This window comes from Poromitra crassiceps (genome assembly GCF_964638095.1).
Source record: "Poromitra crassiceps genome assembly, chromosome: 13".
In the NCBI taxonomy this organism is placed as follows: Eukaryota; Metazoa; Chordata; class Actinopteri; order Beryciformes; family Melamphaidae; genus Poromitra; species Poromitra crassiceps.
In genome coordinates this window covers 16,862,131-16,878,922 of record NC_139644.1, presented here as the reverse complement: position 1 = coordinate 16,878,922, position 16,792 = coordinate 16,862,131, and the positions used below count along the sequence as shown (strand labels likewise).

Here is a 16,792-nt window from a genome sequence, read left to right as displayed (position 1 = left end):
CCCTAATTAGTCCACACTAGAGACACAGACCCCCATTTTATGATGTCTTCTGAGACACAAACCTCTGAATATTTTAATTGTTAGATAATGATTTTGTCATTTGTGTGTCATTTTGTCATTTTTGTTCATGACATTATTATAGGAAGAGAGACAACCTTGAAACTATAACCAAAACAGTCATTCTTCTACATTTTCGAAAATGAAATAATGCTTATTCATCAATTTGCCGGGGGTCCCCCTGGAACCCCCTCAAGGACCCCTGGTGTTTGTGTTCCCCAGACCCCACTTTGAGAACCACTGCAGAGTTCCAACCTCAGGGCAGAGACAGGTTCTCTCACCAGTGCCAGTAATGTTGAAGTAATGTTGAATGCCCTTCAGCTCTGACTCACTCAGCCTGTCATCAGTGATGCATCACCTAGTTTGAGTTTCGATGAAACACAATAGCTACTAATGCTTTCACTGACATTCACTTTCTGTTTCTACGACGGACAATTGTAACTTGATTCAGCATCACAAAATGCAAAGTCCTTATTTGTGGGGGCTTTGGGGTCTTGTTGAAGGGGCGGATGGCAGTTGGGTAGAAACTGTCCCTGTGACGAGAGGTTCTGGTACTGCCAGACATCAGTCTTCTGCCTTGGGGGAGAGCACTAAAGAGTTTATGACCTGGGTGGGAGGGGTCAGCCATGATCTTCCGAGACCGCTTCAGGCAGTGCGTATATGTCCTGAAGGGATGGCAGGCTGCATCCGACCACCTTTTCAGCACGGCGGATGATGAGCTGCATATTTATCTATATTTGCTATCCAAATATATAAAACTCTCCAAAGCAAACTTGACAGTATGGGACAGAACTGAAAATGCGAACTTTTAAATTGGCTTATAGTCTCCTTGTATGAAGTCTGCCTTCTCCTTTACAAAACCATGTCATGAATTCCCCCCATTCTCCCACCACTGAAGGCTCATTGATGACCTGTTGAACCATTTGCTTGAACTTGCGTATTCCAGATCGACCAGCTGTCCTCGGCCGATGACCACTTATTAGAGGCTCAAATGGAAACGAGTGTGAAACAGCCTCAAAGGTCCACCTCAAGGCCGCGTGCTCGCCCTGAGCTCCAGAGAAAGGAATGTGTGAATGGTGGATCATTATCAAAGGGCAAAAGTCACACTCCTCCAATACCTGGCAAGAATACCTACTTAAGCCTTTGTCTTTTTACCGCCCTTTACTCAGCTTCTGTAGAATGTCGAGCTGTTGTAAGTAGCTATGTATTTAATTAAATCAACTCCTGTCAGCCTATAAGACCTGGCTCTCAGTGATCTGAATTGGAATGGGATGACTTTCATCTTGCATTATGAAATGTCATATTCCAGTGGTATGCAGTTACAAACTCAAAATGAACTGCTTTGATGACAAACATGTTTGTAGACTATCTCGCTTCCTCCTAGCAGAGAAAACGTTCTGTCCTCTACACATTACATTACAATGTAATGAACAGCTTGAAGGATGTGTATCTAGTGGCCATCACGCATATTCCACAGTTATTTCCTGCCTTTGGCTTTGTTCCCAGTATGGTCTCTCCAACCAGCTGATGGGAGAGCTGGGTTGTTTTTAATGAGAGTCTCAGCTGCAGTGGCCTTTTGTTCAGGATCAAGCTGCATTCAACATAAAGATACTTTTTGACACAGCTAAACTTTACATCAATTACTTTGACTAGAAGGTTAGCAGCCACTGAGCTACAGGGCATGGCTGTCCCAGAAACTGCACATCTACCCCCCCCCCCCCCCTCGCTCCCCCCCTCTCTCTCTCTCCCCCCCTCTCTCTCCCTCCTCTCTATCTCCCCCTCTCTGTCTCTTGACCTCTCTCGCTCTGATACAGACTTTATCTCTAGGGAGGACCCACAGTGAACGCTGGCATTCAAAAGAAGCAACAATACAGTTGAATGAGGGGAGTGTTTCACATCAAAAGTGGAGCACACAAAGTGCATTTTGAAAATGTTCACAAGCTGAAGGCCATGATGAACCACTTCCTCATTCTGCTATTATTCCACCCAGGGCAGGAGACAGGGGGGCCCTGCGACCAGGGGGCCCCTCTAATTGTCTAATTTAATTGGATGAAGGAGGGTTGGGATCATTTCGTCCTGGGCCCGGGGAAGATATGTGGCGGCACTGATTTCCCACCAGACATGTAATCTCATATCACACCATAAGCCTGCTTTTAACAGATTATTTTAAACACAAGAAATACATTTGATATATATATAATCACGTCGATTAGCATTAATCTTATTTATTAAATTATCTGACAAATTAAATAACTAAATAATAGCAAGTTTATTTTATTTTGTATTTTTTTTACTACATTCGTGTCCTTGAGGAAGAACCCACTGTGTGGATTGCACTGTTAAGAGGTGAATTCTGAAGCTTTTCTCTCTCATGACTCATCATTGGATTCTGTTTCCCATGGCAATAGAATGTGAATGTTCCAACTACTTCTTATGCAACATTTCAGACCCGTGTTCCGACCCAGGTTCTGACTGGGTGAGAGGTGTTTATAATGCAATAATTGAGCTTGCACCTTAGCCCGCAAAGGGCATCACTTCATCTTATTTAAATTACATTTCTTGACTATTGCTTAGCAACTGGGAGCAAAGAGGACCAAAATACAATTATTACCAAATTGTCAACCAAAGCTTGTTTAATGCTTGATACTATTGTATAAATTCCGTCGGGAGGGGGGAATACCAGAGGTTGTGCTATATAGTGATTATTGGCACCAGTGTCTTGTGGTTGTCGGCTTGAGGCCACAGGCTGATGGGCCATTCCTTTTATATTGGGAACTAGGGATATCCCAGTTGAGTGGCGTCACACCCGAGTTCTGTGTGGTCAGGAAACCAGCCAGGGTTAGCTCTAGCCAGGCTAGCCATTGTTAGCAACAAGTAACAACAGTTGATAAACAACGCATTTCGTGGTATTTTGCACATGCAAACACTGTAGCAACATGTCCACAGATAGAAGTTAGACAGCACTGTATGACTGAATTTAATGAGACACAAATAAGACAGAAGTGCTAATAAACAGTATTTACTACAACTTTCACTACTGTTGAAGCGCAGACCTGCCATCTTGGATTTTGAGGAAGAGAGGCTGGCTAGCGAGACTAGGGCTGGTGTGACTCCCCCGAGATCGGCGGAGAAAATCCGAGGGCAGAACCGTGAAATCCCGAGTTCCCAGTACACATGGAACGGCCCAAAAGTTCCATCACTGTTGAATTAAACAAGACAATGCCCCGAAGGCTTCAGTTCAGCAGTATCTCATTAAAACTGTTTAGAGCCATAGTCCTCCCAAGTTATTATTTAAATATATTCTAAATAAAATATATGACCTTCATAATACAGTCCTTGAGAGGTGGTGGGTGGAGATGGTTCCTCGTAACCCTGCTGGTTTTCTGAATGCCCGTCCAGAGCTTCTCAGGGATTCTGCCCAGCCTGCCTGGCATAGCTGGTGGAATGGCAATTGTCTTAAAAGGTCACTGGTCTGATGATTGCTGATGTAGCCTAATGCAGTGGTTCTCAAATGGGGGTCCGGGGACCCCCAGGGGTCCGTGGCACTTTGCCAGGGGGTCCGCGAAAAGTTTTCAGGAAAATAAAAATCAAAACTTTGGTGTGTGTGGAAAAGCTTCCTAGTTCAACGAAAATATGTTATGCTTTAAATCTAAAATGGTATCAGAGAGGATACACGCACATCCAAAAGCCAAGTTGGGCAGGTGCTGAGCTCAAAGGTGAACAATGAGTGAAAAATGAATAAAAAGCTCGCACACTGCAAGGGCTCCTAGTTTGTGTTTTTTATTTCAAACACCCAAAAAAGTGAGCAAAGCTCTTCATCAGACTGATCTAAAATCTAAAATGGTTCATGGATTACATTCTAATCTAACACACCTATCAATTTAAAAGTCAAGCATACCGTGGAAACAATTAAGCTTAGCCCAAAATCACAAATCAGAATGAGGGGGTCCCTGATATATTTTCTATCTTGTAAGGGGTCCTTGGCTGAAAAACATTTGAGAACCTCTGGCCTAATGGTCAGCTTGTCAAGAATGACCAGGTTGTTCCAGGCCATCATAAAGCCTAATGAGACATCTTCTGAGCAATTAGCTGCCAAGAAGAAAAAAAAGATAACAACTTTCTTGACATTACATGCAGTGTTGGTACTGAGAGACTGAATTAAACTAAGCTTAGCGAGTTGGCTCCATAAAAATGCCACATTAAATATTGTTATACTGTGTTTTCAGTAATTGCAATATTACGTCCTCTGCCAACAGAGTTGGCCGGGAGGTTATGTTTTCACTCCCGTTTATCTGTCTGTTTGTTTGTCAGCAGGATATCTCAAAAAACTAGTTTTAAATATAATACTGTAGGCCTATCTAAAAACTAGTTTTAAATATAATAGGCCTATCTAAAACTAGTTTTAAATATAATAGGCCTATCTAAAACTACTTTTAAATATAATAAGCCTATCTAAAAACTAGTTTTAAATATAATAGGCCTACCGTATCTTCTCCATCATCAGCCTGCGGATACCTTGACCTCCCCTATTCCATGGAAATGATTTCAGAACTACAGCTGTTGTGCTTCTGCCACCACTCTCATCTCCATCTTGGAGCTTTGGCCAGCTTCCACAGCCGAGGATGGCTTTTCCTGTCCCTGCTGTCAATTCAATCTCAAGGTCTCTACTCTTTGGTTGGAAAAGAACCGAAGCACCACCTGTCTTATGGGCACGTCCCTCTCACCACCAGTCAACATCTCCTACAAGAAGGGCCCTATGTTATGGCTGAGGATGAAGGCCATGTTGTTGCTGTGTCCGAGTGAAACTCCCTAATAAACCCAATGACCTCTCTATGTCCAGTAGACATGGATTTTTTGTTTATCACCACAGTTTGAAATATGTTGTTTTCTTTCAGCTGTAACTTCCAAATTCCTGCTGTATCATTCACATGCATCATGAGTTTGACCTATAAGACACATTTTGCAATTCCCAGTCAAGATGAGCTATAGTATGCTGCAAATGTTCTGTGAATTCTAACAAGCAGCCAAAATGAGAACACATCTAAGATAGCCCTGTGAGAATATTGAAGTTGCCAAACTAAATAGATTTGTAGCAGTGTCTGTATCTGTGTGTAAGCATGATCATAATTTTGTTTTATGCAATAATGCTATTTTAAATATAGTGCCTATGCAGTGTGTGACATTACATAATTGAGCCAGTTATTTCTGAAGGAACGTCGAGTGAATTTTATGTTCAAATTCTTTCCCATTAGCGTGAAGTATATATCTAATCAGAGGGAACTGTGATGACTGTGTTTTAAGTGTTCCTTCTGGAATGCCAACCGTCACACTGAGCTAACTGAAGAGAAACAGAAGAAAATACATTTTAGTCTAATCCACTCTCCACTTTGCTAAATTTGAATTTAACTCAGAACTAATGGAATAGTGAGCCATTATTCTCCTCCATACATCAAAATATATTTTGCCAATGTAACAATCTGCCATTTTGATTTGTACTGCCAATTTATTTTGTCATTTAGTTTTTGGAGGGCAAATGAAGATGTTCTGGAAGCAGCTATTTACCCGTGACTTGACTTGACCCCCCCTTCCCCCTTTTGCCTTCACCTCTGCTTAAGATCAATGTTTTCCGGCCTGGAATAAGGAGATTATCCAGGCACACTCCTCCCACCCTCCCCCAGCTTTTAAGCATGCTTGCACTGGATCGGGTTCTTCTTTAAATTCTTCGCTGTAACTCATCCCGTTCTGTCTCTGTTGTGGCTGAGAGAATCAGGCCATTTCTGCACTGTAGGATCAAGTGTCAGCAACAATCACTGTGTCTCTGAGCCCATGCAAAGAACACCCAACCAAATCCAATGAGGTTTTTGTGTTCTTCTTCTTCTTCTTCTATGATTTCAATTATGTTGTCATGTTTCAGAATACACTATTCCCCCTAATATTCCACGATATTCTTATGTTGAGGCATGAAGAAAATCCATTACAAAATAGAATAATTTATTGTGGAGAACTACCATGATCAGGTCCATCATGTTTCCTTCAAGATGTAATACAGTGATGTCCACACTGGAAACAAGACAATAAGATATTCCGGACCCTGAAGATTGTCAGTTTGACTCTATCCACTATAGGTCCAACTCCCGCATAGCAATGTCCCATTGAACGTTCATAAAGTAAAAGCATTATTCAACATCTCTGAACAGCAGAATAGTATGTGCACTGTAAGCATGGAACACACATTTCCAATCAGTCGTCATATCAATGCCATGTTATACTGTAACATAACAATTGTACTGAGCATATCATGTCTGACACATATAATCTCACAGATGGGTCCGACTCCTTGGTGATGCATTCCACACATGACGGATATGGGTGATATATACAAAGCATCCTGTTTCCCATGGGCCCCATCACAAAAAGAGGCGCCCAAATAAACGCACATAAACATGATCTCATCTTTAATCTCATAAGAAGACCAAGATATTCTGACTGGTGCTCCGATTTGATGTTGTCTTTCCTGTTTGGTCATGCCTTCTTATAGTTTTGAGATCGCTGATGACAATGAGCTGAGGTCACTGATGAAAAATCAACATTTACAGTTGGCTTATGTTGTTCATTTAATGTTCACCTCTACCTTACACTAGGCTACTGCTGTTCATGCCGTTGTCACCTGACCAAAAAAGTTCGTTAATCTTGGACTAATCTTGTTTGACAGACATTACAGTTGGTACAGCTGTGAGGGTACAGTGTCATTTGAACCAAGAGCCTTTGTGCTTGAGTTCCTTAGTCAAATACTGTAACGAACATTATAAGCAAAGGGGTGCACATAAAGCAAGTTGTCTGAACCCTTACCGTGTGTTCACACCAAGGCGAAAATAAGCTTCACTCGCGCAAATTATTCACCAAAGTTGAACAATTTCAACTCGAGCGAACGGTCGAACAGTGAAAATCACGTCATTAGCACAGCAAATATTCGCGTCACTCGCCTGTCATGGCTTGTGCACACCACAGCGAATTTTGACGGACGTTTGGACTCGCTGCTGCCCATTCATTTTGTATTGGATACGTCGCTCATCGCCTTCCAAAGCATGCTGGAATACCTGGTGGCGGACGACAGCGACAAGAGGAGGGGCCAATTTGAAATCGACCAATTCAAAATGGAAAGACAGCAAGCCAGCCAATCAAGCTGCAGCACCGAGCGACCAGCTACGTGAATACATGCGATAGCGCCGCAGCTGGTGTGCCACCACCGTCATTCGCGCAGCCAGGGCAAAATCACATATATGCATTAGCATTGACTTTGTATGTAATCTCGTCACGCGAATTTGCGAAAATCGCCCCGGTATGAACGTCCAGTTACGCCTGGTATGAGTAGGCTACCAGAACACAATCAACACATTCCCCCCGACTACTATAAAGGTGCCACAATGCTTTAATGTGATTCATAACATCGTCACTAGTGGTGTTGAGAAAATGTTGAGCTTTTAGCCGATTGATACAAATATCTGATAAACAATATGGATCACATATAGTAAACACGTATGCAGTATCCAACATGATTAGGCAGGTCAAAGGTCAAAGGCAGCTGAGGGTCGCAGGCAGCGACCACTAGTGCCTTTCTCCATGTCTCTCTATTGGTTCATCCTTTTTTCAAATGTCTCATTCCATATTAGAGTCAGTGCTTCCATTGTCCAGTCTCAAGCCAAGTAGTCCATATTCGATAGTTCCAAGGTCAATCCTTTTGCCATAAAGCTGTCATTCATCTTGAACAATAATACAGTGTTTTTAAAACAAGGATTTATTTTTTCAGAATCTCAGATTCTCCCTTGTTTACATATATGGTTGTACCTTAAAATAAGTGTACTGAAGCAACACAAAGAAACTCTCAAATGATTGTCTTTTTCAGAAAATGCATATCACATGGTTTAACCAATCATACACACTCACACACACACACACACACACATGCACGCACGCAGTCGCACGCACGCACACACACACACACACACACACACACACACACACACACACACACTCAACACACATACACACAGCACATGCACACACTCTTCACAGAGGAGAAAACGCTATTCAAGATGCCTGCAATGCTTAATACTGAGCAACAACTCTGTCAGTAAGACAGAAAGAAAACAAGCAATCAAAAATAAAATTAAGAAAGCAAAAATACGAATAAACCAACAACAACCAAATTAAAGACTTGTCCTCAGGGTCCTGTTGTTATTGGAAAGCGAGCTATACAAAAGAGGCCTCCCCTCTTTCGTCAAACAAACGAGGAGAAGCCAGCGGTGGGGGGCTGAGAGGCACAGCCCAGGCTGCTGGGGGGCCTGTAGAGGGTGCTGTGCTGGCTGGGGGGTTCAGAGGACAACAGGGAGGGGGTGGGAGTCCGGCTGCCCTTGGACCTGTACAGAGTGCCCTGGCCCGGGCCCAGGGGCTGCGGGGAGGGGGCGCTCTGGGGCAGCAGAGGGGGCAGGGGGGGCAGCGGGGGCGGCTGCGGCCGGGACTCCTGCTCCACCAGGGGTTCGGGCTGGGAGTAGCCATACGCCGGCGGGCGGGACACGCCCTTCTGCTGCCGCCGCCACGAGTTGTAGTAGGTGGGGTCGCTGATGTAGTGGTTGACGAAGGAGTGGGTCTTCTGCCGGCTCTGATCCATCTCATATTCACTGTCACTGCCCTGTGAGGACAGGAGATCATGTTAGAAAAACAACAGCAGATAGCGGGAAAACTAAAATATTTAAATTAGATTCGTAAACAGATGATCAAAGTAAAAAGTTTGGACACACCTGATTGATACTGGTTTCAGTATTTTTCTAGAAAGGCTTTTGCTTAAATGCTTGACAAGTATAAATAGTGAAGTTGATGCCTATGTATGAATTTCTCTTCAAAGCTTCAAAAGATAGTTTTGATTTGTTTAACACTGGGTCACTGCATAATCACACTTGTGCCATTTCATAGTTTTGATGTCTTTCTTTGCTATTAGTAAAAAAAAAAAAAAAAAAAAGTGCTGTGTCCAAACTTTTGACTGGCAGTGTACATTTACAGCACAGCATAACGACAGCAAGATTTTCAAACCTAGTTCTATTATCGCAGTTTTCTTAGTGAAAGTAAACACACTGTACCAAGCCATTCACAACACAGTAGCACATATCTACTCAGAGAGACTACTGAAAACCTATGTAAACCATGTAAGAATCATAAATCTAATTAAACCATGTGTGTGCTGATCTGATACGTATACACATGTCCTGGAAATGGACAGAGGCCATGTTTAAAGCATCAAGGATTGCTTGTGTGATGATAATATTAAGCCATCCGTCTTGTGAGCTATAAATGTCTCGATGGGTAAATCATGTCACTTTTATTGCGTTTCAGCACATTGTACCGGCCAGGAAACAGAAATGTTTAACAAAAGAGAGCAAATTAGTCCAAATTGTTTGGCAGTGTGTGCATATCCAGCCCCCCCCCCCCCCCCACCCACCCCCCCCCACCATCCTCCGCTCCACTGAGGGATTATAGCCCGACAGATGTTGAAGCACGGCGGGTCCATTTATTTGCACAAGTGGCAGGTAAACAGTGGGAGGCTACGCAGAGGAAAAGAATAACACCGGTCTGCGGCTCCCAGGAGAACAATGTTTATTCTAAGCCGGGTGAACAATGTTTTGACTGTGCAGGTACCAGATAAATAGGCCAGGGCCGGGTGAGGGAGGACACATCTTCTCATTTACAAAATGGGGAGCTCTCTTGAGCTGCTGTATATAGAGTGCCAAAGTCACACCCTCTTCTGGGTTAGTTATATGAACCACAGGATTTTCCGCCATTCATTTTTCCATAGATATTTTTTTAAATGCTTATACAAATAATTTCCCTTGTTCAATATGACATTTCACTCAGACCCAAACTAAAACAAAACCAAAGCAAATTCGCAATAGCTGCGACCGCATATGCACATTTCAGAAATGCAGGACGGCAGGGGCAGCCAACCCGACTCTGCCGCCCTGCATTTGGAAATGTAAGCCCCGCCTTCCTTTTAGCCAATTGGCATGAACACAAACACACACCTTCACACACCATCATCATCATCATCATCATCATTACTGCCACTGAGTGCTGTGGCTGACATGTTGTCATGCAGCAGTCTCAGGATCTTGATGTATTTGTTTGGGCAGCTAATTTTTGCCAGAACCAACCAGAGGGCCTGACATGTCACAGAGTCTTGGTGAGATCTATGAAGGCCATGTATAGTGGTTGATTTTGTTCATGATATTTTTCTGCCGAGGAGGAGTTAAAATCATGTCCGTGGTGCCCCTATGTGGACGAAATCCACTCTGAGACCGAGAGTTTTCCCACTGGTGGACACAATGGAAATGCCGCGGTAATTTCTGCGCACTCTGCCTTGACACCCTTCTTAAAGATGGAGACAATTACGGCATCCTTAAGTTAAGTTTCCTCCTTTTCCCATATTTTGAGGAGCAGGACATGGATGTGGCTGAGGAGATCTGGCCCAGCGTCCTTGTTCTTCTTCATCTTCCTTATGGCAGTCTGCACCTCTCTCAGGCTGGGTACTTCTCCCAAGCTCTCATATGGGTTGTTGAGGGAGTTGGTCATATACCACACACACACACACACACACACACACACACGCACACACACACACACACGCACACGCACACGCACACGCACACGCGCACACACACACACACACACACACACTTGACCTCCATGCCATGCCAAATTTCAGCCTCTTAGGGCGAAAACTGTGGCCGCTAAAGGGTGGTGAACTTTTTGTAAACTAAACCAACCAACTGACAGAGTGACTTATAGAGCTGCTGGTCGCAGCTAAAAACATTGGGGGGGGGGGAACCATTCATATGTGAAAAACATAAAACAACAACATTAAAACATTGCTTCTTCAGCGTTTGTTTGTTTGGGTCCGAGTGAAATGTTACATGGTCTCTGCTGATTCTAAGTATAGCTGAATTGGTTTGACCAAGTCAAAAAATGAATGGCGGAAAATCCCTTGGTTCTTTTGCGTGACTTTGGCACTCTATTATCAACTTCTCTCTGCTCGTCTCTATCATCCCTCATCACTCCCTGCTTGCCTGTCACTTCTCTGGAACTCCCTATTCCACACACGCACACGCACACACACGCACGCGCGCGCGCACGCACACACACACACACACACACACACACACACACACACACACACACACGCACACAAACGCACACAAACACACACACACACACACGCACACACACGCACACAAACACACACTCACGCACGCACACAGCATATGAACAGAGGAACTGGAACCAGATACATAACACTTCCTGTTTGAGGAGAATTAATTTGTGCTGAAGACGTGTCGAGAGGCTTGAGACATGAGAATCTGCCCCGTTCTTCCTTCCCATGAGGGGAATCAGTCAGAAGAAGCCAGAGTCAGACCCGGAGATGTCAGCCGTGACAGGCCATATGTCAACAGAGAGAACATTTAATTTTGAGTTGATGCTTTTGAGACAGGTCGTCTATCAGACTGTCATTCATTTGTTCTGAGAAAGGCTACTTCATAATAATATCAATTTTCAACGGAGAGAGCAGGGATACGAGTGCTCTTCAGAGAGATGCTATTCCTGCTCCTAGCAAAGCAGCAATTATGAAAAATAGAAATAGCTGAAGGTGTCAAGAGGCTAGACAGCGAGAGTGAGAAAGTCTTTCTTTAGTTTAGTTTTTTTTTTTTTAGTTTGGAGAGGTTATCACTTTACCCCGGAGGACCCTCTCACATTGAGAAACTCGGACAGTTGAATTTCACTTAAAACTTTCAACCGGTTGTCTATTCCAGGCGTGGAGAGAGGAGACAGGAGCCGGGAGCCGGGCTGGGTCGGTGCATACCTGAGAGTCGGATATCTCAGAGGGCTTCTCCGTCAGACTGCTGCTCTCTGCTGGGATCAGGTCATTATACTTAGTGCTGACATCCTCATCTGAGTAGTGCAGGCTGCCGGGACTGGGTCTTGGTGGAGAGCTGCAGAGGAAGAAGGAGAGAGAGAGAGTGTGTTAGAGAGGGAGAGAGCGAGGGAGGAGAGACAGAGCGAGAGAGAGAGAGAGAGAGAGAGAGAGAGAGAGAGCGCTAGTGGTATAAAGCAAGCCATACTGTTTAATTTTGATCATAATCTTATCTCCCTCTGGGGATCTGAAACAGATCTGCTAGACTTCCCTCTGAGAAGACATTTTGGTGGGAATAGAAAAGCTCTGTGAGCCGTGTGACTGAGTGACACCTAACAGTCTGATGACTCATGCAAGGCTGCAAAATGGTTCTAAAAATAAAGCGCAAAGCTCCACACATCCCACAGGGGGCTTCAGTGGGATTGAGGCGCTCATGCTCAGTGCACACTCTTCCATTAAGGAAATGATCCTGGAGATAGCTTAGCTCAGAGGGAGCCTGACGGTAACAACAGGCTGGATTATTTGTGCATTCTGGTGAAGCCGCTGGATACATTGTACATGTATGGGAGCCCATAATTGGCCCACAATTGCCTCTGATCTGTGCAAAGCGTCTGCTCGGAGCACACAGGATGCTGTGCGAGAAGATACGAGCATCCTCTCGAAAGAATTCGCCCAACTGATTAGAGCAGAGTGAAGCTACAGACTCCGTCAGGAGATGAGGACCTCATGGAGGATGAGTGCATAACGAAGCATGACCCCCTGAGCTCAGCAAGGTATTATAAACCTATTTTATGAGCACAGGTCAAGTAAGACGACCCCGAGCCTCTCTTGGCTCCAGTCATTAAAGTCCATAAAGCGAAGCGGGCAGAAACATCTGTATGGATAATTATTTTTCTTCTGCAGTAATGGGTGCTGCATTGCTCAAGGTCTGCTGAGAAATCTTGAATTGGACCATATCAGCGGGCCAAGCCTGGACCACTGAGTTCCCTCACATCACTGGACTACATCAATGGGTTCAGAATGAAACTCGTGCTAAAACTAGAGGACACCTGGTACAGTGCATACCTCCGCCAACCTTTCTACAAAGCTTTTTAGGCACTTTTTCTCTGATTGGCCACGCCTCCTTTTGGCCAGTGGGTGTGGAAAGTGGTTTCATGATGTTATGTGAATCCGTTTGGAAATTAAGTACCTTTTTGTGATTGGCTACACCCATTGCCACGCCCCCTTTTGGCTAGTGGGCGTGGAAAGTTAATCACTTCTAAGTTGCCCCATGACCTGCTTTTCTACAAAGTTTTGTGGAAATCCGTTCATAACTTTTTGAGATACCCTGCCGACAAACAAACAGACAGACAAACAAAACGGGGCAAAAACATGACCTGGCCGTGCAACTCTGTCAGCGGAGGTAACAACATCAAAAGAGTTTCTGTAGTCAGATTCTGCAAAAATATGGAAGTTTATGAACCAGGATTGATATGAAACAGAAAAAAAGAAAAAAAAGAATTTAAATGATTTGAATTGGGAAATTGTATGTGGGGGTGGAACAGACAAGCACAGAGCGCTGCGATGTCAACTATAAGATGAAGTCACGGAGCAGACAACCATGGCAAGCTGTCAAATAAAAATAAACATGCGCTGAGGTTGATGCCGGTGCTAAATCGTCATGTCAAGAACGTCAAGAAGGGCAAGCTCAGAAGACACAACGTGACGATCGGGACGGCCATGAAAGGGTGACAGAGCAAAGGGACATCTCGTCTGGGTTAAAGGGGTTGACGTGCTGAGATAACATATCTACTCAGAATACACAGGAGGCTGCCAGAGGCAGACAAAGGATGGGGCCGGGGCCACGTGAGTGCGGGGGAGGGGCCACGGAGCCCCGCTAACCAGCGCAGTCCAAAATGCTGCCAGTGAGCGTTGAATTATTTAGCAGCGCCGCTGTATTCTCCTTCCTTACCCGTCTACCTCACCCCTCTCTCTCACTCACCCTTTCATCGCCCATGGGAAGCCCTCCCACTCCTGCTCTTCAGTCCACACATCATTAGCAGAGAGGACGCTACGCTACTAGCAGCCTGGAGCTCTTCAAAGGGAGGCAGCAGCTCACGGACCCTTTGATCCCCATCCTTGGCCTCTTTGGTCAAGGAGAAAATGGCAGACACTCCCCCCTGCCCTGGATGCACCCCGTCCATCCTGCACATTCCATTAGAATGTGCACACCAATGGCTACACTGCATAGACTGCAGAAAGAGATGGACAGAGTGTGTGTGTGATGTTACCCATTGCTTTGTGGACTCACATTTTGAAGCCTCTAGTTTGGCGTTTTGCCCGCCGCCATCTTGGTTTTCGCGCAGCGAGACCGGGGGATCACTGGACAGGCGAGCTGTCGATCACGCCCAAAACATAGTCTGCTTTATCGTCTAGTTTACTCTAAACGGGTGGACTCGCTCTTGCAGCCAGCCTCAAGTGGCCATTCGAGGAGTTGCAGTTTTTTGCTACTCCCGGGTTGGCGTCAATGCGGAAGTAGAAAGCTGCCCCCGCTCGGTGCACTGCAATGCCAACGTCTATTTTTCCGCTACAGCAGGAAGCAGACTATGAAGCACCCGTCCTGCCGTCCAGCCACCCAATGCGTGACCAATCTCCCCCACACAGCAGCACGGGACATTGCCTTTTGCTTCTCATACCGCAGGCTTTGTGAAATTCCTCTTATCTAATGTTTACCTAAACGTTAGCAAAGAGCCAGTCAGCCAAAGTCCTGCTGGGTGGCAGAGCATGTCCTCGGACAGACACGGCTGTACTTTATATTGAGATTGCTCTCACAGCTCCGCACTAGAGAGACAAGTTCTGGGCCGAAGGCCAGAGGACGATGGCCTGCTCTGGCCCATAAGCACCCTTTGTTTAAGGCTGTGATGGACAGACAAAGAGCACATGCAGAAGCTCATGAATGCTAACTGGCTAGCATTGTGTTGTCTTTTGATATAAATTGTTGCTTCAGACACACGTAGAATATCAACGAGGGGAGCAGATGGGGGCTGAAATTAGCAGCCGGACTCCTAGAGACTTGGTTCGTTGTCTCAAGACTGACAGGCTAATACAAACAACACTGCATTAAGTATTCTCGCCAGTATCACAAGTAACAAACTGTATAAGTATCACAAGTAAACTTGGATGTCCGACCAAGCCGAAAGGAACACAGGGGGCTCGAACCTGCGGCCCTCATGTTGGTAGGCATGGGATTCTACCGCTGCACTACCCGGACATCCGAGTTAACGACACTAGCTGAATACCCACCCCTGTGTGACTGGCAGTGTGTGACTACTGTAGTCGGTTTGCATGCAGAGTTGGCATGCAGCCTCTGCTCTCCCCCTCCCCCCTTCCTGAGGGTTCATAGTCCACTTCACTGGCTGATTATAACTCTGCTCACCTGTGTGCTGTTCCAGAGATCACTGGCTGATTCAAACTCTGCTCACCTGTGCTCTTCCACTCAGGTGTCTTCCAGTAGCTAAATAATGGAGCTCTATCCATGGTGCTGAACCTGTGTTCACTCATTTTGGCTACTAATTAACCATTTTTGCCCATTTAGTTGGCCCTAATTACCTACTTAAAAAATCTGGCTCCGTCAGGTCACCTTCAGGGGGTGCTCTTTACACTTCCCAAAAGATTCCACATGATGGCTGATAGATGATGTTATGACTGATGGCGTGTCTGGTGGTGGTACTGGTAACTGACCGTGTGTAGATGCCGTTCTTGCGGCAAAAGGAGTTTTTGACGGACAGGCGTCTGTTGTTGAGCTCCAGGGCCGGGAAGCGTCCCTCGTCCAGGCGCACCATCTCTCCATGGGTCAGAGGCAGCGCTGTGCAGTTGGAGTGGTTGCCTGGACAGGGCAGGAAGGAGGACGACACTGTGTGGGTTGTGGAATGAAGTAAGTCACATTAAACCATAAAGGAGAACTTCACTGAAAAACAATGCTGATTTATTTTGCACATGATCTCAAGCATAAACCAAAAGTGTAAATAGTTTTAAAGGCATTCATTTATTTCGACAGTTATTGAAAGTTGATTTGAGTTCAATGACATCACTGGTCCACAACTCTCAATAACTGTCAAACTAAATGAATGACCTGCAAAACTGTATGTGTGTATGTATGAAATCTTGTGCAAAATAAATCAGCATAGTTCTTCTTTAAGGCTTGAGCAAGTTCTGAGTGAAAAACAAACACCACACTCAACCAATTTGAAAAGGTTAGACTCATTGAGTGTTACTTCTTTAAATTGATTAAATTGATTTTTCAAAACAGAAGATAAGACGGAATTTGCTCTTTTTTTTTTAGCGTGGACCATCTTCTGCCTTTGAAATACATCACACACACACACACACACACACACACACACACACACACACACACACACACACACAGATGTATGTGTGGGTTTGAGGTGTGAGTTTGGGTAGAGGCAGGGCTACAGGTTGCAGTGACCTCTCTCTTCCCTGACTGGTTAGTGTGATCTCACCCATGCTGGCCCCGGGGGCCACTGTCCACTACTGGCCCCCGGTTAAACAAACAGCAGTCAGTGGGACAGATCAGCCTCATGGCTGGGAAAGTTGGGAGGCACTGGGCGGGTTGAGGGGGCCTAAGAAGCCCTCTTTGTGTCCCCACACAAATACAGGCCTTGTCTGGACTGGTCCAGCCAAACCCTGTTTACTGACCTTGGCACCACGCTAAACGCTGACACAGCTGAAAAAGCCTCGGGTGCGAGGCTATAGGCCAGACTTGACCTGACCCTTCAC

At 45.1% G+C, this 16,792-nt stretch overlaps 1 protein-coding gene across 1 annotated transcript in view; it reads right to left on the bottom strand.

The window, feature by feature from the left end:
* Window positions 1-8,335: 8,335 nt before the first annotated feature.
* sdk2a (sidekick cell adhesion molecule 2a) overlaps window positions 8,336-16,792 on the bottom strand; it is a gene marked incomplete at its 3' end in the record, with an annotated part of 72,814 nt that continues 64,357 nt past the window's right edge. Inside the window, exons 42-44 of the mRNA XM_083649180.1 lie at window positions 15,734-15,878; window positions 11,963-12,092; window positions 8,336-8,746 (exon numbers count right to left, since the gene is read on the bottom strand). Of these exons, the coding sequence (XP_083505306.1) occupies window positions 8,336-8,746; window positions 11,963-12,092; window positions 15,734-15,878 (686 nt within the window). The remainder of the gene's footprint in view (window positions 8,747-11,962; window positions 12,093-15,733; window positions 15,879-16,792) is intronic.